We start from the raw sequence: 22,752 nt of genomic DNA, 5'->3' as shown, positions 1-22,752 counted from the left end.
TGCATGCTGCAGAGTACATCTGAAAATCCTGGTGACTGGTATTTAAGTACAAGTTGTTCTACATTGCTAACATAAATAAGAGTCCAAAGTGTATTGGAGATGTGACTATATTATACTCTGTTCCTCCTCTGGTAGGTATAAAAATAATTCTCTTCCATAGACAATGCCAGTTTTTCAGGTTTCATGCAGCTCTTCTCACCAGAGAGCCACATTATTCTCCCACCCCACCCTTACTCCTCCACATATCTCCCTTTCTCAGGGCACTAGAAGTATTTTATGTGTAGCCCTGGCATCTTGATGACCACCCTTCTCCAAGAAAATACTGTGTATTCCATAATATTTTTCTTGATAATCTAAGTCAAGAGACAGTTTAAGCTAGAAGGAAAAGGAAAAGCAAGACCAAAGAGCCATATATGAAATGCCACGCTCTAATACCTACAACCTACCTTCTCGGTTAAAGCAGTTTTAAGTTCTTCCCATTTATACACAGAAAACTCAGAAAAACTTCAATGGGAATGTGGTTCCCTACTTAAAAAGTGTGGTTTGCTACAGGTCGATTGCTTCATATTTGCAAAAATGGCAGGTGGCTCAGTTTCAAGTATTACAAGTCAGATTTTAGAGCTGCAGCATCAACTTCCATCTCCCACTCTATATTGAAGACAAGGTGGACTTCCAACTTACAAAGAAGCAAAATACTACAACCAAGTCATTCTCCTCTGGAAGGGCCCTTTCCTTTTCAGAGTTATTACACACCAAACTCTTTGAAAACATAGCCTGGAACAGGTATTATGGCTTATGCTACATCACCTAATGGCTATGAGCTGAAAGCTTTGCATCAGAGTGGGTAGTGTGCTGCACTTCCAAACTTATTAGCTTCAAGTTAAAAAGAGTCTTTAGGAAACGCTGAGAAGTAGCTGATAGAACCCTGTTCAACAGGAAGGATGGCATGTCTCCATTTACTTAACCTACATCATTAATTACTCCACTAGATTTTTTTCATCATATTAAAGAAAGGACTCATCTCCTTGGCAACCAGTAACTTGTGACCCAATGTTTCATGGTTATTTTTAATTAGCATAGAATTACAAATAGGTTTGATTTGGTTTTAAGTGGCCAAACTTGTGTCCCTTTTATGACTAAATATGTGCCTGTTGCAAAGTCAGACTAGTTAAATATAGCTTAAAACCATGAAAATGGAGCAGTGTCATGTATCTCCTACTTTCAAAATACCTGGTACTAAGGGACATGGTTTAGCTGAAGATTTGGTAGAGACAGGTTATGGTTGGACTTGATGAACTTAAAGGTCTTTTCCAACCAAACAATTCTATGGATTCTGTGATAATATGGAGTCACTGAAGATAAGGATTATTCATTTGCATTCCTCCACCTTCATAGAATCATAGAATATGTTGGGTTGGAAGGGACCTTTAAAGCTCATCCAGTCCAACCCCTGCAGTGACCAGGGACAATGTTACCAGATCAAGTTGCTCAGAGCCCCATCAAGCCTGACCTTGAATAACTCCAGGAATGGGGCCTCCACCACCTCTCTGGGCAACCTGTGCCAGTGATCTACCACCCGTGAACTGGGATAATGTGCACACAAGCTACTTGCTAGAGAAATTGAGAGCAATTAAACATGCATGACACAGTAACACTTACCTGTACACCAGGGCCAGTGGCAGCTCCAAATGGTGGCCTCATCATAGGCTGCCCATACATAACTGGCTGCTGGGGCATCATGGGCACACCTGCACCTGCTGGAGGCTATAAATGAACACGGCGTCAGTAGGGTTCTGGGTGAGGAAAGGAGAGCAGTGCAACAAGACACTCACCATCCCAAACGCTGCTCCTGGCTGTGGGACAGGTGGGGTACCTCCTGTGGCAGGAACTGCACTTGCTGGGGGCACGGCTCCTGTCTAAAAAAATTTTTTAAAGAAAATACAAAATGCAAGAATGTCTGTAACACAGCGGAAACCACACAGCGTGTACAGCATTCTTAAAGTTGTTCTGGAAATTAGAACTGTTATGCAGTAGACAATGCCTAACCTCAAAATCACAATGCTTCAAAGAATGAGAGTTGAACGAGTCCTTATACTGATGCTCAGCTTACTTTTCCGTAAGAAAGCAAGGGTGACAGACTGCATTCTCTTCATGAATGGAGTCCATTTACTGAATGCTCAACTCAAAATAGGCACACAAAAATATCTACTTTCCTCCTCCTATACAGTGTTAAGAAAGCATCCCAATTTCATAATTGATAGCAAACACACTATAGCACTTGTAGCACGGTATTTTGGTAAAAGCTTAAGCAGGTTGTAAAGATAAGGAAAATAACTGCTATAATTAGTTGCCACTTTAAAAAAAAATAGTGTTTTTATGCCGTGAGATTCATTTAAGTTAAAGAGTAAGTTCACACAATCACAACTATTACATACTTTACAAAGGAAAGCATCGTTATCTTCTTATGCTTTTCATTCATATGCCAAACTTTTTATGATTTTCATTCAACTAACAATTTTTAAAAAGGGTGATCTTTCACTCAGATTTAAGAAGAAAGAACTGTTAGTTTAGTAGTCTGACTGGCTACGCAGCACAGTATCTTTGAACAGCAGAACCTACACATCATCCCTTTTGGTTCCCTTGTCTATAACCTCCCGTGCCCAGAGTCTCCCTATGGCTTTGAAAGCATCCAAGTCTCTCTTTTTTACAGAAGTATATACAATCCAAATTATTAACAGCTCTAAAGAGAGGCAGGAAGCACTCAAGGAAGGATTTAAAAATGGTAGTAGGATTTTTAGGAATCTACTACTGCTATTGTATGGCCTTAAGTATATTGGCACAGTTTCTCAAGCTACTACAGAAGCTGTAGGGTCACAACTGAGCCTCCACATCTTTACCACCTACCTTGAGGCAGTTATATCCCACCGTGCCTGGAAAGCAGCTAGCACAAATCAGTTCAAAGGACAGCACGTCTCTGGAGATATATTGGAATTACTCACTGCGCAGTCCACTTCTGTGAATGCTGCAGTTAGTGCCCTTGGTTGACCCTTGCTTCCAGACAAAAATATGCCAGTTTCTTAAGAAACCTGAGACAAGCCAGGAAAACCTGTTCCAGATTCATTAATCAGCACTTTCTGGCTAATAATTATGAACCTCTTTTCCGGTCTGGAAGTTTTCTGGGGAGCATTTCAATTAAAAGCTGTACTGTGCTAGCAGCACAGCTCTCTGCAAACTAAAACCAACATCTGAACACTCAGGTATGGAAAGCAAGGAGTAGAAAGACATGGATTAATGATATCCAATATAGTGATCTGACTGCAGCCACAGGAACACACCGTAGTTCAAAATCCATGCCAGGAAAACGGCCACGCAAACTGAATCTGCTTTTGCCTCAAAGCACGAGGGTCACTCAAGGGAACAGGCTTTTATAGATTCTGCTGATTTTAATCCAGAAGGTGGAAGATCACAAGGCTCAACAGTGATATGAATGAAAGCTTCACTTTAGTCTCCCATTTATTTTTCCTGCAGATCTGGTTTTCTTTGGCTTCAAAAAAAATACCCAAGTGCATGATTTTGAAGAAGTATATATGTATAGCACACCCATGTTCCATGTAATGCTATCAAAACCACTCAGCTTTCCAGAAAGGCTAGTTACTTATCAGATGGTAAAACCACTACAAGATCAGGCTGAAGTTACAGAAGTTAGAAAATTCAGGTAGTACAAGCCACCAGGTAGTTCTCATCCAAGTAAAGCGAAGACAGTTGGAAGCCATTATTTTCAAGCTTACAGCACAGAAGTGGTTAATCGCTGCTAAATATCCAACACATTGCCTGAGAATTGTCTGCTGGACGGTCCAAGAGCAGGCATGTTAGGTAGCTTCTAGCTAGTTTCAAGGCAGCGGTAATAACTGCAGTGCAGGTGAGGTGCTGTTAGTATCTTCATGTTTAGTAAGTACAAGAGACCAAAAAAAAAATCACTTACACTGTACAGTATTGCCCAGCCTTTCTATTAAGAAAAAAAAAAATGACATTACAACTAATACACTCAATGAAGTACCAAGTTCAGGGAATTCTAGTGTCTTCCATAAGGTTAAGGAACAAGCTGAATACTATGTAGTCTTTTGATCTAATTAATTCAAGAAAGCTTGAGAAAAACCATTTTCTCTCCTTCCAATACTTCAGCTTTGGATCAATACCAATGTCTTTGGGCAATCAACTTGGTGGCTGGTGCTGGCAAGACTGACATGTATTAAGCGTACATGCAGGGTAACATCTCAACACATAAGTCAGTGTATTTTCCATCAACCTGAAATAAACTATTTACGTGAGCTGTAAATCTGGTCTTAAAAGTGTGACATGAAACAACCGTATCATTTATTCAGAAGCAAACTCTTCAGCTGAAGTAGATGGCACCAGTGCCTACATACATGCTCACATAGTGCCATAAAATATTGAGCTTTCAGTAGTGGTATAGATGGATTAATGACCTACCAATGGACCACTCGGGACACCACCAGTTGACCACGTTGCAGGTGCTACTTTTGGCTGCCAGTTGGCTCCTCCTGTTAACTTTTTCTCTCCAGCATTCCACTGAAGGTCTCCCCTAACAGAGAGAGATGGAGGGAGACAGAGCTATTATTTACATACAGTGAAAATGAAACCAATTGCAGCATACTTGAAAGTTAACCTTGTGGCTACATTAGTATGGTGTATGCATAAAGTTATAACAGGAAGAAATGCTTGTAGTGCCACTTGGTTTCAAGGGTTGTTAGTGGTAGACACCACTACGCTCTATACTGATGTCAGTTACATGGTTATGGTCTTTGTGGCGAGAATTAAGGAGAAGTTTTACTTAGTATTGACCGAAGGTAACATATTATTGCATATACCCTTGCAAAGTAGGAAGAGGAACTGCTACTGCCTATTCTACTGGGACCAGGCAGTAGAGCTGCCTGCTAGAAGTCTTTGAAAGGTCATTTCACTGCTGGAAATCTTGCTCAGACAGCTGCAGGAGGAAACATTCAGTTCTGAAAGAAGTCGATAGATACAAGAGAAACAAATCATTCATAGGATAAAAGGGCTGCTGCAAAACCAGGTTTTATGAGAGGCTGCTCTATTCAGAATAAGCTACACAATTTGAATGAAGTAGATTAAAGGAAGCTAAGTTTTGGGGATAAAGTTACACATTATGTGTTTATACATATCCGTCCTATTGCCTCCACAGAGGCACAACACATTTTGAAGTACACATCATAAACTGGTCTTGCATACAGAGGAAGACTCAGCACAGAAATAAGCAACCAGTTAGGTTAAGAAGATACATTCAAAAATAAATGCAACACTGTAAATATTTCTTCTTGCAAAAAGAAGCTTTTCACTATATGGAATGAACTTCTTTTCTATTTTACAAGTATTCCAATGCCTACACAATAAGCACATCCAGGGTCTGTAAAAACATAACAAAGCTATTACATATTAGCCTAGATTACTGAGGACAGCTACACAATTTATTATCTGGACATTTTAAGTTGTTTGGGAATCAGGAATGTGGTAGGAGGACAGTGATTTACAGAAATATTTTTTTTAAGACTCAGATTAAAGCCAGCAAGTGTAAAAGCTATGTCAGGAACAGTTAACCTTAATTATTCAGTGAACCTGGACAGAATAGAATATATTTTTTTCCAGGATTTTTCTGAACCGATTTTCGGGGGTTAGGGGATACATGACCAATTAACTGATCCTTAATGAACACTGAAATAGACTATACAACAGATTCGAAAACTTTTTTTCCCCTCAACAAAGTGGAACTTACTTTTTTGAAGTGGAACCAGAAATTCCAAGATCTGAAAATTGTAAGACAAAAAAGGAAAAAAAAGTCAGGCGCTTATTAAAGTAAAGTGTGTCACAGTAACAGCTCCCATTTCACTGCACATGGGCTTATACAGAGTAATGAAGTTTTGCATGTCTTCATTTATACAGTGTCACATTTATACTGGCCACATCTACCACTTTCTTCAGGACAAACTCTTGAGGAACCCCACAGACGTCTTATACTCGAAGAAGCCATTTTTGCTCCATAAGCAATCTAACATAATATATTTAGGTCTGAGTTATTTAAGAGTATGAAAACTATTTACCATGAATGACAACACTAGTTTCTGTCCCTCACAGAAATAAACACACTGAAATAAAAAGCTATTTTTATGCACATAAACCTGAATGTTATCTGGACGTTTTGCACTGTTTTATCTGCTCTATCATACACAGGAACTCCAAGCGGTTTCTTTAATTACTCTTTGGAAGAAGTTTTAAGCTAAGTTTTAAAGAATACCAGTAAAAGACTTGCAAGTCACAAATCGCTATGTTTTATTTTCTTCCTCCATTTCCCCAAGGATACAGGAGGACATTGAAAGAAGCAAGCTAAAATAGGCAGGTATTTGGCTCCACAGAAGAGTAACACAGTTGTATGCCACACCCACATCACTTAAACCCAAAATTTGTCACTTACTGCCTACGAGGTTTGCAAGAGACGAGTCGAGATCACTTCCAAGGCCTTTGCTTGCAGCTGAAGCAGGGACTGCTGCTGTGGCTGAAGGTGCTACAGATTGACCAGAAGGAACCATAGTTGGCATAAGAAGGTCACCTAGGCCATCAAACACTGGAAGTAAAGGGAAAGTGGGTTAGAAACAGCAGCTGTGGTAAGAAATACACTGCCTGCCACTTTGCCGTTGCTCCAACAAATATAGCACAGACAACCACGACACAAGTCTTACCAAAACATAGTTTGACATTAAAAGTAATGCCAACAAGGGCATGCAGTTTGTTTTAGTAGACACTGAATGTACAGTAATCCTGAAAGAGCTATACCAATGAAAACTAATGTGGCAGGACATGCCTAAAAGGACTTTAATTGAAGAGTTGAATCTACACAGATACGGCACCACTTCCACATGACACTAGTTTTCTTACAGCCATCCTTAGAGCTATGTCAGCTGCACACACATTTGTCAGGAGATATTCATTTAAAGGCTTTTAAATTGAACATCTTGCAGCAAACACCAGTCAGAATTACTGTGGCAAAGGCAGTCTTACACCTTGACATGTTACGGCAATAGGATTGAAAGTCTCAAGATGTTACTATTCACTTGCAAGCAGCAGCAGGGAGTCAGGAAAACCTACGAACATCTTATGAGATCAGAAGGAACCTGAACTATCCACACCAACAGAGTTAACCTCCTTAGTCCAGCCATTTAACTCAGAAGTTCATTTTTTTAGATCCCTAAGTAAAACCACCTGGTACATCTCATGCCAGCGTTCTTTCTTCTGATCTGTATTTCAGGTACATGCTAATGTTAAGTCAACAGGAAGGGGTAGCAATATGCACTGGCAAGCAACCAAATAACCAAGCAGCAGTACTACTTCAACCTTTTTTTTTTTCTTGTACAGTTGCAGAACTCACCAATTTTAAGTTTGTAGCAAGGACCCAGCATGGAAAATATAGAATGGAAGAGATACAAACAAAATGATAGCAGTGATGAAAGTTTAAGCTTATAGTCAGGCAAAGAACACTACCTGAGTCTCTGTTTTGTGTACCTTCAGGTGCCATGCAAGCTCAAGAAAAGCTTCAGCAGCAGCAGCAGCAAGAAGACTTGCCTAGATATTTGATTTACAGAACAGGGTTTTCCTTGAGTAATTCCTGATTCATGCCATCAAGCACATGCAAGGACGATGTTCACACTAGTTTGTTTTTTACTGACGTGGTAGAGTAAGAAATGGGTACAGAGAGCTCCTGGGCACACACCAGCCTAAACACCACCCTGAGTTCTTCCAGTAGAGAAGGAACAGGGAAATCACTGATACTGCTTTTACTCAAAGCCCGAATATGGTGTCATTGACTCATCTAACACAGAGAACACATTAGAAAATTCACAGGAAGAAACCCTGTGGCTCACCTGATGCATCAAATGAACTGCCAGTCGTTGGAGCTGTTGTCCCAAAAGCTGCATCAAAGTTAGGCTGTAGTAAGCTGGTTTGAGCTGGAGTAACTGGAGATGGTGATGGAGAGGGAGCAATAAAAGAACCTCCAAAGCCTTGAAATAAGCCACATAAGAGAGGTTTGGACATTAGAGTCAGTCTTGCTGGGCTGTGTTTAACAAAAGCTCATTTTATAGAAGGCAGAAAAATAGAGACAATTCTTACTAGATCATTGTAAATAACTCAGTACTACAGCAGCATCCTTGATATGCCAGGTATGACCCAGGGAATCCAAGCTTTTGTGAGAGTCAGCAATAAAGTCTTTAACATTTGTTATTTAGAGTTCTGCAGAGGCAGACCAGCAGAGTAGAGAACACAATTTCTCCAGTACGATGACATAGTTCTAGGTAAGTAATCTCAGAGGTAGAATGCAACGAACAAGAATTAGTTGAGAAAAGAAGATGAACAGAGGATTAACTTGAGAAAAGCATATGATCCCACAACTACTGCAGAATCTCAATTCAGAAGGCAGTGTTTCACTAATGCAGTTTAGCCATTCTCACAATTTTAAGACATCCTGGTCTCCTTCGTCAAGATGTCTCCAAGCTGCTGCCCGCCCATCCCCTGTCTCCCATGCCAAAGAAGGAACAGCATCCGCAAATGAACTGCTTGTAGGCTGAAGAATATCCATAATTAAGGTTAATGTATATATTATAAACCCTGTATTTAAAGAAATAAATCCTACTCATGGAGATTCTCTAACCTACAAGCAATGCACTCCTCTGCTTGACTATTCTTAAAATTCTTCCCTTGCCCACAATATAATTTGATCTCCCTTGCAATTTAAGCTTATTTGTATTACCAACAGACTCTGGAATCTGATTAAATATGCAAAGACTCCATCAAAACAGGAACAGACATACGACACCTTCTCAATCCTCTTTAGTCTTCAAGCCATTCCTCTCATTCAATCTCTTCCTGATGGTGATGCCCAAGACAGGGACATCCTCAATCTCTCAGCTTGCTTTTTCCCTGCTGCCCTTCCATAGAAAGGATCAGATTTGGGCACAGTGCTCTGACCACAACCACACAAATAGAGTGGGAAGAGCACTTTGCACAACCTGAGAGCTGTACTTTACTCCACTATATCAGAGTGGGAAGAGTATTATTTTGCCACAGCTGAGGACAAGCCAGTGATAAGCCAGCACTCTACCACAGCCTTTAGCTTCTCTTCAGGGAACATCCTGCCTTGCAGTCCACTGTCCTTACTTGTCCAGCTGATCTTTGCTGCCCGGGGACGGAAGCTTGGACATTTACTCATTTGAAATTTCTTCTCTAGACAGCTTTCTCCAATTTGTAGAGACCACTTTAAGTCCTGTTCTGACCCTAAGTAAATACAGATCTTTTCATGTGGGTGAAATCTGAAAAAATAAAGGATGCTACTCCAACAGTCACACTGTTGAAATCAAGTACCAAATAAAACTTATCAATTTAGAAGAGATCTATTTACATTAAATCTTTATACTACTTTGTCTTTTTATTGAGACAGTTTGTACCACTCCTGGTTAAGCAGTTAAATTCCTTTTATCCCCTTCTTTCTTCAGCTTTCTTTAGCTACCAGTTCAGTAGGGGAGTCAGCTTTTTAAAACTGAGAAAATAAAGAAAATTCTGAAGATTTTCTAACCATGTTTAGAGAAGGAGGAGTTTGGCAGCAGGGCATGACACAATATCCATTTATAAGATGCTATTTAGAAAGTTATGTAGGTTTTTTGCAAAGCCCCACAGTGTGTCTGTTTCTCCAGCTACCGAAGAAAGTTCTCCCCAGTTTCAGGTGAAGTTTGCATGACAATTGGTCTCACTTTCATAGCTTTTAGCCTTGTGCAATTTAACAGCAACATGAGGTGCAGAAGCCATAAAAATGCTTTAACGGATGAAGTTCCTATTTTCTAGGGCTTGCACAAGACTCAGAAAGTCTGCAGAAACAGCAGCAGCCAAGTTATATGTCTCGTCTGGACATCCTCAACTGCCTGATTTTGAGGTTGCTTTTACTTGCACATTCATATAGGATTTTTTATGAGAACTTGCTATTAGAGTACGTACTGAGATACACATGCACACAGTTTAATTGGATAGAAAGACCCAGAAGGGTGAAATGGTATTTATCAGCATAGTTCTAGTCTTGTCTGAGTGGCTTAGAAGAGTATGAAAAAAAGTCTACCATATTTTCTAAGTGAGCCAAGAAGAGACTAGAAACTTATCTGACAGCAGAACACTTAAGACAATGATGCATAGTAAGTATACTCATTATACATACATACTTAGTACAACCAAACATTCATAAACCATGAAGGACAAGCCTTCAGTCACTATACAAATTCTGGACAATCTTAAATTTAAAACTGGATTACACTGCAGGCGATACATCTGCCATGATCTAGGGTGAACAAATGCTTAGCAATATGCTGTGATGTTTACAGACTCTCTATATCTACAAAAAAAAAAAAAGATTGATATCTCCTTGAAGCCCTTTTGAATTTAATTTCAAAGCAAAAATAAAATAGAATTTTAAAAAATCATATTTGCTCCAACTGCTTCTGCTCTGTTAGAGTATTTAGACTTATGACATCCCTTTTATAATTTAGGTTTTTATTTAATGTGACTCATCAGATTCAGAGAGCACACTGCTGATGTTTAAGCCATCTGGAGTTTCCTGCTGGAATTTAAGCTTAGTTACAGATAAGGACACAAAATACTCTGCGTTGTAATGTTCGCATAAGCAGAATTAGCTTCTGCTCAACAACATCTTTGCACCCAGTCCCCTGATAACACACAACTGCAAATGACTGGTATGTTTCAGAATCTGCTAGTTAAAGCCTCATCTCCAGCCTTAAGCTATCCACAGACTAATACAAAGACTTACTGAAGCAATATGAAACAGAAAGTGGTCTTCTACCTTAAAATCCTGAAGCTGCCTGTACTAAAGTTTTAGTATGCATTTATGCATTATGTTCCACTTTAAGTATCTGGCTTGCCAGCACTGGAACTGGTTAGGAATGGATATACACACCACTATTATTATTATCATTATTATTATCATTATTATTATATCTAGACTACTTCTACCTTCCTGCAGCACAATCAGGCAATGCCTACACTTAGAGCAGGTACTAGAAAACGTGTCTTCTTCTGAGATGGCTTTAGCATGCAAGCACTCACTGGTACCAACGCACAGCGCTCAAAGCAGATTACATACTGAGATGTCTCAATTATGTATTCCTCAAACAAAACAGGACCTCTCAAGCATATAAAGACAAAACATACACAGGGTTGGACTTGTGATATAGTGTAAAAGTTGGCATGAGACACCTTCAGACAAACAGAGCAACGGACATCAGGGCCCACCATACCCAGAGTGGTGAGCAGTTGTATGAAGGGCAGGCTATTAGTCCACCTCAGAATTAAAGCCAAAAAGGTACAACATAAGGCTAACAATCATCTTTGAAGTTCATGAAGGATAACCTACCAACCAATCCTACTGACAGATTAGTCTTTCAGAACAGTTATTTAACCTTTGAAATAGGTGTGACAGTGATGCCACACTCAGCACCAGCACAGACCTCATCTCACCCAGTATAAGCAGAGGGGTTTTTATCACTTATGCCCTCATGCTCAGAAAAGCTCTCACATCACCCAACTCTCCTTGGCTAAATGCAAGCCTGCTAACAAGTCATTCATTCAAGCTCCTAACATTTAAGTGTGCAACTTGTCTCAATTAAATCAACCAAGAAATGAAGATTAATTAGCAGGAAGGAACAAGTAGCACAGTCTGCAATACTGCTGAAATGCTGTTACAGTCAGACAGAGAAACTTCACATACACACTCCTATTCAGTGAACAGTACAGAAAAATAAGGCTTGGGTAGGAGATAGGAAAACAAAGACCATGGGACAAAAATAATCTAGAAAGTTAATTTAGAAAGTTTAAAGTAGCAAGAAATCCTGTGAACAAGACTTCTAATCCACTGCAAAAGTCCGCTTACACCCAAGGAACAGAAAAGATTTCAAAGACCATTTCTTAGTTTTGCCTTAAAATAACAAGTTTTCAGAAGTTCTGTATTACCAGCAAGTAGGTCTGCAGAAGCTGAGGAACTAGAAGCAGCCGGGGTTGCGGGCTGGGGTTCAGGAGCACTACTTCCAAAAGCATCTAAAGGGAATTCCAAAAAGCACCAAGAAAAGGTAAAGAGTTCCATATTAAATGCATAAATTCATCACTTATTGTAAACAAAACATGACAAAAAGATAACTGTTATTCATCAGAAGAAGAAAATGAAAGTGCTTGGCCATCTTTATTGCAGAGCAGTACCGCAGAAAGCTCAGGTGAAAAAAAGGAGGTGCAAACCAGCACTGGAAAATCTCGCTCCTTTTAGTTGGGCCTCTTCTCAAAAAACCCACACAAACCACAGCATTTTAGATGAGAGGGTTAAACCCTTTGTAGATGAATGCATTGGATGAGATTGGAATCATGCCGACCAGAACCTACTGACTCACATTAAGACTTTAGAGGAATATTTAACTAATGTTTGAAAATTCACTACTTCAAACCAACATTCCCAGAGCTGGTTGTGCCCATCCTAATTCCCACCTTGCCAAACCCAACAAAGATCCCGTGATTCAAATACCCAGTCTGAGACAAGTCCCCCTCCAAACTTCAGCTGCTTTGAGAAACTAAACCGAGACAAAACAGCATGACTACAGAGAGTTGCAAAGAAGAAAAAAGCACACAGACTTTCATTGGACCTCTGAGGAAGAGCCATACATGCACGGACTGAAGACAGAATGGCAAGTGTCAGGACAACAGAATGGCCACACCACACAGCTTATTTGCAGTTCGTTATACTGCAATACAAACAACAAGACATGCCATGATGCTACATAGAAAAGCTGTGAGAAGGGGAAACTGCAGCTTTAGCCAAGTGCAAAGGTAATTAAAATGAAGTGATTCAACTCTGAAGTGGTGAGGAAGGAAAAATACCCACCACCAAATAGGTCAATCACACCTGAAGAATCCACCTTTGCTGGAGAGGCAGTGGGTAGAGGAGAGGGGGCTGCAAATGCATCCACTGCAGTAAGCATAGGATAAATAATATTTAGTATCAGCAAGGCAACAATGATAGCTAAATATTTCAAAGTCACATGGGCTCTACCAGCTAGAACCACAGGGTTGGTAAATTCGGGTAACAGTCTTCAAAACTGCAAACAGAAAGTGTTACATTTCTCACACAGCAACTGAAAACAACAGTACTTTAAAGAAAGCATTGTTTATTAAGAATTTTCTTACGCTTAGAGGAGGATTTACTCTCAATGACCACAGTACTTACTCAACTTCAGTGTCAGCCACTTCACGGTTTGCATCTTCAGCAGCTACTAATCTTGTAACCAAAGTGTCAACAAGCCCACAACTTTTAGTATTTCAGCTTAAAGACATGAATTTGCAATAAGTCTTTTTTTTCCCCCACTCATGAGGAAAAAAAAAAAAAATCAAACCAAACCAAAACCAAAACACAACTTAAGTCTGTAGGATGGCCTCTGAAGACAAGCACTCACCAGATAAGAGATCAGCAGTGAGAGAACTCTCAGGCACAGGAGAGGCTCCAGGCGGTGGAGATGAAAATGCATCTTCCAGAAATAAAGGAAAAACCAAGGAGAAGTACGTATCATTCACATCAGTTTATACCATGACACAGCATCAAAGCAGCAGAGTATTGGAAGAATTCTCTCTTTACCTGTACCAAAGAGATCTATGCTAGGAGTAGCATCTGGTTTAGGTGCTGCAGGTACATCAGGAACAGACTCAAATAAATCTAAGGCCAAGAACATAACATGTCTTTAACTCATTTTTGAAAGGCAGGACTGAAAGCAGAACTTTCAAGTTTTGCACATCGTATTTGGAGTTAATAGGCTCTCTGGTTTGAAAGCCTAGCACACAGCATGCATGCAACAACGATTTGTTTGTTCTGAACTTCTGACAGATCAATCCACCAGAATCAAAGAGTTAAAAACAAAATTACCACCAAAGATATCTAGAGCAGGAGGAGCGGAGGTGGTGGCGGTAGCAGAAGTGGTGGCAGTAGTGGGAGTGGCAGGGGGCGGGTCGGGGAGTTAGCCGTAGTAGCAGTAGCAGCAGCAGCAACAGCAGCGGCTGGAGAAGGAGTTGTTGCAGGAACTGGAGTGGCTGCACTAGTTGTAGGGGTAACTACAGGAACAGCAGTCTCTGTTGGCTTCATAGCAAAGAGGTCCAGCTCAGGAGCAGCCTCTGCACTACCTTCGGATGGGGCAAAGGGGTCTTGTAAAAAGGAGAGGGGAAATATATGTGTATGCATACGTAGGATTAGTGAGGGAGGCAGTCAAGAACAAAGCAACTACAGGCAATGCACATACTGCAAATACACACACACAGAGGAGGTCACTAACATCTACCCTACTTATCCAGACATGTTACTTATGTTTTTCCAAAATAAAGACCACCTGAAAGGCTGAGCAATCTAGTTACGAAAGGGCAGAACTCTCAAACGCTGTTTGACAAGACCAAAAAACGACAGGAATATGACAAAAGAATATCCCGTTCAGCAAGTTACTGCTTGCAAAACTCAGCACTGCCAGAATCATTTAACACTACCAAACAAGCACAAAGTTACTGGGACTCAGAAACAGGCAGTTTTCTTAAGCATGCTCTTCAGTCTAAGGTTTGTTTTGACCAATCGCAAACACTATGAAAATTTCAGAAAAACACACTGCCATGTAGTTTAAACAAAAAGAAACAGCAACACAAGAGACTATCTAATGACATAAAACCCACCATTTCCTGAACATGCATCAAGAGCTGCTGCTACAGGGGTTGGGGTAGCTGGTGCTGCTGCCCCTTCAGCTGCTGCAGGGGCTTCCCCAGGAGAAGCTGCAAAGGCATCTTGGGTGCAGTTTAAGAACAGAAATTAAAAGGGGAAAAAAAAGGGATAAAGAGAAGAAAAATATAGTAAAAGAACCAAGTTAAATTGCACAGGTAGATCCCCTTATACAACATGAATATTGTTACTCTGACAGCAAGACATGTCATGCAGTGCAAAACGCTTTGTCTCCCCCAACCCCACACGAGCAGTTTCTAGACCAGGGTTTGAAGATGGAGCTTCTCAGGCTGCCCACAGAAAGTACAGCGAGTGTAAAAGAAGGCGTTATTCTCATTGTATAAGGGTTCAGAGCAGCATGCTCATGTACTACCCAAAATTAACTAATGAAAAAAGAGCAGAGATATGGCAGTAAGTTGGTGTTGTTAAAGATACTAAAAACTTGCATGCTGAAAGCCCATAAGACATGTGATTAATCTGCAACTGTGAATTTACTTGCATAGTGCTTTGCAAACTTAAGCACTGCTAAGAATAACAATCCAATTACATTGGCAGAGATCTGCATCTATCATTTCTAGCTTTTGAGCCAAGTCAGTCATGCAACATCTGAGAAATTGAATTTACATGTTTCTTAACAGTATTCCAATCGCATCTTTCTGAAGCCATAACCTGATGCATAGGTTATATTTACTGATCTTGCTTCTGACAGATCAAGAATGTTCATCTTAGCTACTGGCCAGCCACAGTCTGTCTTCCCTTCATTGAGGGCCACCTTGAGGCCAACCAGTCAAGTCAAGGAAAACAACTGGGTTGGGGTTTTGAAACGACTTGCTCATGAGTTTTCTCTGTTTTTTTTGTTCACCACTTGCTAAGTGGTATGTCTAAATTTCAAGCTCTGAACTTTTACAGCATTATTCCTAGGCTTAAACCACCATCTGTAGCTCTTAATTCCATGAAGTAGTCCTAATGGACACTGCCATTTGGACTATCCTCATAGGCAAGCATTTTCTTCACAAAAGACAGTGCAATATAGATTAAACACTTCAAGATGCTCATAAAGGCCATTTTTCTACTACTACAAAGTCAGCAAGTTAAAAAAAAAATCTGTTGGGGAATACCGCAATTGCACTGTCAAACTAGTACAGGAAAAAGCTTAACATGCTTTAACTTGAATGTCAATTTTAAAATGAAAACAACCATTTTAAAAACAAGTTTGTGCCAGTTAATCTAAAAAGCTCAAAAGAACATGCATTGAAACTTCAACAGAAGAGATGAAAGCCAATTAGACTTGTACAATAGAATTAAAATGAGTTAGTAGCAAAAAGGGACCTGCTAATAAGCCATTTCAAATATAATTCTATTTTTTCACATAACAAGGTTCAACAACAAAACTGGATGGCAGTTGTCAAAGTGAAAAAAAAAATCATACGTAGTCAAACACCACAGTATTGTACATGAAACCAAACACTGGCATACAACACATAGAAGAAATTCAACACAACTGGACTGAAGAGTTTTGAACTGTACTGCTTGAGAATAAGTTGTGTTGTGGTCACGTGTGTTGGGTTTTGCTCTACAGGGCCAGCTCTCAGATGAAGGGTAACCCTGGGCTCTTTTGAAAGGGTGCATTTCTAACCACATTAACTTGTACGCCAACAGCACAGAAGTCGGTCAACACTACTTAAAATTATTTCTCAGCATGAAAGGGCAGATTCCAGATTTCATTTTACAGCGGGATTTCAGAATTCATAGAGTTAGTCACCAGTTCTATGTGGGACCACTTCAGCCTCAGTAACACCTATTCCCATCCGGATGTAGACTACTGAAGTTCCACATGCAATAGCCATAGAAATTCAGGTGGGCACAAATGCCCTCCAGCCCACAGATGGAAGGGAACAGCTAGCTTAGCACCAGCTTTATTATTTATTGCCACTTCTGAATAAGCTTGTTGCCAAGAATTATCATTTTCCTTAGTGTTATACTTGGGTTATATAGCAGGTGGGATAAATTCCTAAGGTCACAATGGAATCTAAAGGAAAAACACCATGTTAAGAACTTTAAATATTAGTTACTCAGAGAAGTTCAAGAACCCCATATAAGCAGAGACAAACCAGCCTGAACAGGTGACCCTACAAGCTCCCAGTTCAAACCAAGGGTTTGGTTTATTTGGTTTGGTTTATTAGGCCTTTGTTCATTTGCTTATCAAGTTCTTTGAAGCTTTTCGAAAGACTCTGCTGCACCTGCACAGATGCCCTCTACTAGTATCTACCATGACATGCAGAAACGCATACAGTTAAGTACTGCATATTTTATTAGTAATTAAAAAAGGACTATTTTCTTTTTTGTTCCTCCATATTGGCGTATAAACCCTACATTTGCATATCCAGCACTGTAAGAGATCTCCTTTTAGAGTAGTTACTGTATTTACTCTATTTATGCCACTTCCTTACATTTGTGCATCTTCTACTTCAAAAGTGAATCTAACTTTTGATTTCTAGAATCAAGTAGCACATGATCCTTGCTTGGGTTTACAGACAGCCTGGAAACCTTTGCAAGCTCAAACCGCGTGGAACATCTACTAGAAGTGATAGGTATGTATTGTGTACTGTGTAACACTTAAATTGCTAAATAAAAATAACTTTTTAATTGAAATTATGTGCAAACAAGGCCATTTCCAAGTTCTGAAACACTGAAGCAGTGCTTCAATACATCTTGTCTGCAGCGAAATAAATGTTTCTGAAGAATGATTTGTTTTAGTTTAACACATTCAGGCTTTATTTGATGCCAGTGCATCAATACATGGTAGAAGTTACACACACATGATGATGCAGCTGGCTTATAATAATTTAATGTGTTACGCAACATGTGAAACAACCCTATGGAAAGTCACGAGTATCAGAAAGATCATAGAAATAGAGTGCAGAGGTGAAAAGAATTTTTTCTGTTTCCACAGTTCTTTGCTCTTCAGTCACCCTTCATTATTTTTTGACTTGGAGAAGGTGACCTGAGTTAACAAGAAATATTCTACTAGGCTCAGTGCTAGGTAAGAATCACAAGAATTAGGGGATTTTGTTGTTGTTGTTTCTTTTTTCTAAAATAAGCGCTAGTTTGCTACCCCAGCATGTTCCAGTATAAGGGACATTCATTAGCCCTCAAGTGCCAAAAAGTCTCAGTCACTTTTTGCCTTTAGTTCCTTCGGAGGAAAATTCTCCTGCCTGCTTACAATTCATGTCATCTGAATGCCCAATAACTCACATTTGCAGTCTGCCATGACTTGTTACTTGCACCACTTACAGTGTAATCACACAATAGAATATAACTCAAGAGCACATTACTATCATCCAAAAATACTGTGTCCAAATTGAGATATTTGGCAGATACTGTATATTGAAGACACACAGCATTTCAAGATACTTCGCCTTTCTTTTACCTTTACATTTCTCCCTCTCAGGAAGGATTCTGGCTGCACTTTGAAAACAGCCTCCTCTTGTTTATCTTAGAAAGAAGATAAGGAATTCTTCGAGTTGGCCCAGGTAACTGCAAGCTTGTCCATTAATCAAACTGAGTTATTTGAAAAAGCTATGCTAGACCAATCCTGCATTTCTCATCTGCTCTCCAAGTCCATGTTAGAGATGAAGACATAACACAGAGCTGCTTTTCCTCTTAAAGACAAAGCTCGGCCATAGGCAGCATGCAGGCTCCTATCAGCTAGAGGACCAGCCATACAGTGCAAGAGAATCACAGCCAACACATTCCTGCAAAGTGTCCTCTTCTGCTTCTTCCATCAAGTTGCCTGCCTTTTTCCAGCAGCTTTCGGCTTCCTTCCTCTACCCAGCCACTCCCTGCAGACTCTTTGCATTCTCTTCCTGAGGTGCTCCTGTACCTTCCCTTAGCACAGCTCACCCCAAGGAACCGTGTAAAGCAACTAAGAACTGGCAAACTGCAAAAAGTTAAGGTGACCTCGAAGACTATCTCTAGCAGACCTCAAAGGTCAGATATCTACTTATTAAGTGTAAGCATGCCTAGCACCACAAAAGCTAAAGGGCAACAGTGTCTGCCCAAAAACAACCCCTTCTTGCACTGTACATAAAGTAACAAAGAATGTTAATATGGCACACCACTTACAGCAGAGACTTCAGTCAAAAACAAAAAAACAAACCCCCATGAGTAGAGAGATGGAAGTCCAAGATCTTCAAAGGATCTGGCCTGTGGGTGTCTTGGAGCCACTGCAAAAGTACCTTCACTGCTGAGTGTTTAGAGATTTTTCTTCTTGAGAACTACAGGTTTTCTGCTACCATAAATAATAAAAACTTGCTTCGTCCTGCAGTATTCCAGGAAAAAGTCCATATTCATCTAATATACAATCCACTGAAGATTTATAGTATTTGAGCAAAATACATTCTCTTTAAAAGAAGAGATCAAGACACAGAACTCTGCATACTGAAAACATAAAATTCTTTCCAGACTGGAGGATGAAGGCAACTCTACCTCTAATATGTGCCACTAAGTAATCTAATGATCAGTTAAATCTCTAGGAACTCCAGCTCTTTGCCACTTAATAAACACAGAAGTTGACGCAAGATTTGGTAGCAGCATTCTTCCAGGCACAGACAAGTGGAAAAGGTAGAAAATAAAAAGAAGAGTACATCTTGCTGCCGTAGTACTGGAAAAATAGGCAAGGGTAGGTGTTTTTCTAATCCTGTGGTAAGTTTACAGTCATTTCTAGCCATTTAACTATGGTTTAATTTTTTTAAAAGTCACATAGCTATGCTAAATTAATAATGCAATTTGAAAGTCCCAATCCAAGGCTGGCTCGACCCCAACATCTACACACCAGAAGTTTTACAGGCTATGCATCTGCAGGGTTTTTAATGAGCACGGGCCTTGGCTTCTGCAACAGGCCTCAGAGTAACCAACTCTCTTTGTGTCCAGAACCGCTGCCCATGATTATTTTTAAATTGCTTCTGAACCACCTGATCCTGTGGCATCTGGGCTATTATTCATCTTTGTAAAAGGATAGATTGAGTAGCAGGTAGCAGCTATGCTCCTTTCATACAGCTTCTCAGCAGTTTTACTGGGGATATCTTGGAGGTGTCTGCTGAAGTCAGTCCTAAACAAAGCTTCTAACTAGAAACTTTCAGTCTTGAGGAAATACATTAACAGTTCTGCTACAAAGGTATGAGACCTATTCAGCATTCTTGTAACAAGTAGTGATAAACACACTCCCACAGGGGATATACTGGAATTCAGTTTTGATAGTAACTAAGTTATTACTAATTCCTGAAATCAACTGTCATGCTCCAAGTATGCATCACATGAAGTGACAACTAGAAAAATATAGTGGTCAGCTGATCTCAAACTCATTAGTAATTTGTAAATCAGAACATTTCTCCATTAACCTGGGCTGGTAGAGTGTTGAAAAGAAAATTTCCAACATGCTGTTGAGAAGCTTCCTGCTCCATAAGACTGACAAGAAAGCCACCAACATACAGAGGGGAAATTATTCTTACTCAAGAGGTTAGCAGCTGACAGCAGAGACTTAAAGAGCATAACTAAACTATAAGAATATGTTTACTATACAGTAGCTGTATAGTTGGCATTTAGTATAAGTTTATCGTCACTTAAATTTATGTTAATGTTATGTGAAATAAAATACAGACTCAAGAATGCTGAAATACAGTAATTTCAGCTGGCTTAATACTGTATTTACAGGAAAATTCCAAAAGAAACACAACACAGCTCAAGTGTGACATGTAACGAAGGGGCAGGAAGCTGTCATGTCCATCCTTTCCAGTGCAATAACTATTAAAACACAACTGCTTTTCCCAGAAACTGTAGTACAGTGCATAGTTATTGAATAATGTGGAAATAATACCTGCTTACCTCAGTGTGGACCTGAAAACTGATGTTATTAGCTATTCAATCATGAGGTAATTCAGTCTTAAGCATATACAGTTTTCCATTTCCACATATATGCAGAGGAGTAAAAACAGAGCAAACAGAGGCAGTTGGATAGTTTAAATTTCCTATTCCATCTAGCACCCAACACACAGGCACCTCTACTATAGTTAGTTAAATTAGAGGCCTTGTTACAATAGCTGAACTCAATATTGCTTCATCTACCTTATCAGCTGGTATAGAGCACTAGAGCAACCAAACTAACCTCCAAAGAGATCCACTTCAGCAGTGGCAGCAGTAACGGTTGTAGTTGTAGCGGCGGCAACTGAAGTAGTTGTAGTATCAGTAGTTGCAGCAGTAGTTGCACTAGGCTCTGGGGCAAATGGATCTGAAATCTGTGGCTCAGAGGTAACACCGGAAAGCGCAGCCAGATTATCTATATGCAACCATATAACGAAGATCAAACAGGAAGAGTAAGGGGAAGAGGGAGAGAGACCACAAACACTCAACTCCAGAAAGCTGGAGTTTTTAATAAGGAGTCTTAACATTGAAAAGTCTAGAAATCAAAAACATTACTCACCCTCTCCCAAGAGATCTAGTGATTGTCCATTGAAATGACAGCAGAATAAAGAAACAGACCAGTTAGTAGAACTGCCAGACTGAAGATGTTCATTAGCCATAAGTTCATTCTTCAAAGTGACATGTTTGGGTTAAACAATTTCTGCATTCGATTTTCCAGCATTCAAGAAGTTACTGTTACATGACAAAGCTCATTCTGTTTAACAGCTCTATTCAAAACAGAACCAGTACGTAAGTTTCACATATTTGATAAATTTCTTAATAGCTAATCAGCAAGATGTTAGAACACTGGCAGTATTCATCACTTTTACACAGCTGGTTTCCTTTTCTTGAACTGCAACAGAGAGGACCAGAAAGTAGCCTGTAAGGTTCACAGGACGGTCTCCTAACTTTCGTCATGCCAGGATCAAGCTAAGAACCACTTCTTTAGAAGCTCAGCTCACCACTACACTAGATCTCTCGCATTTGGCTGGGCAGTGTGAGAACAACACCAGCAGCAGGCAGACTTCTTTGAGGTTTATCAACAGCTAACACCGCCCAAGAACACTGAAAATTTTAAATGCAAGTTCCTGGGCCTAACAGCACACAGGTTCAAGACTTTCACCAAGTAAAAGCATTCATGGGAAGAGTGAGCTCCGAGGAACCCCAGTGCTCACATATAAGTATAGTAAACAGGCATAGTTGAAGCTTATTTCAATCAGTGAGCTATTAGCAGAATGTACTCAGGTACCAAAGAGAATCTCAAGATGATTCTGCTTAGTTGCAAGTATTCTCTAGACCAAAGTAGTCAGGAAGCAGTCAAAATCAACATTACAGTCAGAAGCAGAGAGCATTCAGCTTAATGTTTTGTCAAAGTGAGCCACAGTACCCTTCACAAAACGGGCACTAAAGCCAGGGCACTCTAGCAGAGAGCAGCTTGCAAATACAGTGTTTTGATGTCCTCCGAGACCAGTCAGATTGAGCCCAAAAACAGAGGAAGCTTTTCCTACATAATACACAACTATAAGCTATAAAACTTTGTAAAAATCAACTAGTTTGACCTATTACATTTTTAAACTGCAGTCAGAACACTTTGAGCACAGTGTTAACTACCTAATTACTAACCAGTAGCTCAGTGCTGCTCCTAGATTCATTGTACACCTAACAGCATCAGGGGTTCATCTGATCCACACTGACCAGCGAGCACAGACGCTTTACTACAGGTCACTATGCAGGAAGCAAAATGCTTCAAGCAAGCACAGCTCAATCTTCACAAGTTTGTCCTTTTTTTTTCCTAACACTTGTTTAAAAAAGGCACCAAGAAACCACAGGTAGGTATTTTTGCAACTGGCTCCTCGGGCGAGCTCTAATTGAGAACGAATGCACAAGCAGAGGTGAGTCAAAATAGCATTCTGAAAGAGGGT

General features: G+C 39.9%; 1 protein-coding gene across 1 annotated transcript in view; it reads right to left on the bottom strand.

Moving 5' to 3' along the window:
* SNAP91 (synaptosomal-associated protein, 91kDa) overlaps nt 1-22,752 on the bottom strand; it is a 64,658-nt gene that overhangs the window by 3,177 nt on the left and 38,729 nt on the right. Inside the window, exons 13-23 of the mRNA XM_010190133.1 lie at nt 13,757-13,834; nt 13,578-13,649; nt 13,010-13,093; nt 12,094-12,177; nt 7,953-8,090; nt 6,509-6,658; nt 5,813-5,843; nt 4,492-4,603; nt 3,983-4,006; nt 1,833-1,916; nt 1,660-1,764 (exon numbers count right to left, since the gene is read on the bottom strand). Coding sequence (XP_010188435.1) covers nt 1,660-1,764; nt 1,833-1,916; nt 3,983-4,006; nt 4,492-4,603; nt 5,813-5,843; nt 6,509-6,658; nt 7,953-8,090; nt 12,094-12,177; nt 13,010-13,093; nt 13,578-13,649; nt 13,757-13,834 — 962 coding nt within the window. The remainder of the gene's footprint in view (nt 1-1,659; nt 1,765-1,832; nt 1,917-3,982; nt 4,007-4,491; nt 4,604-5,812; nt 5,844-6,508; nt 6,659-7,952; nt 8,091-12,093; nt 12,178-13,009; nt 13,094-13,577; nt 13,650-13,756; nt 13,835-22,752) is intronic.

This window comes from Mesitornis unicolor, unplaced genomic scaffold (genome assembly GCF_000695765.1).
Source record: "Mesitornis unicolor isolate BGI_N332 unplaced genomic scaffold, ASM69576v1 scaffold25148, whole genome shotgun sequence".
NCBI lineage: Eukaryota > Metazoa > Chordata > Aves > Mesitornithiformes > Mesitornithidae > Mesitornis > Mesitornis unicolor.
This window is presented reverse-complemented; position numbering and strand designations above follow the sequence as displayed.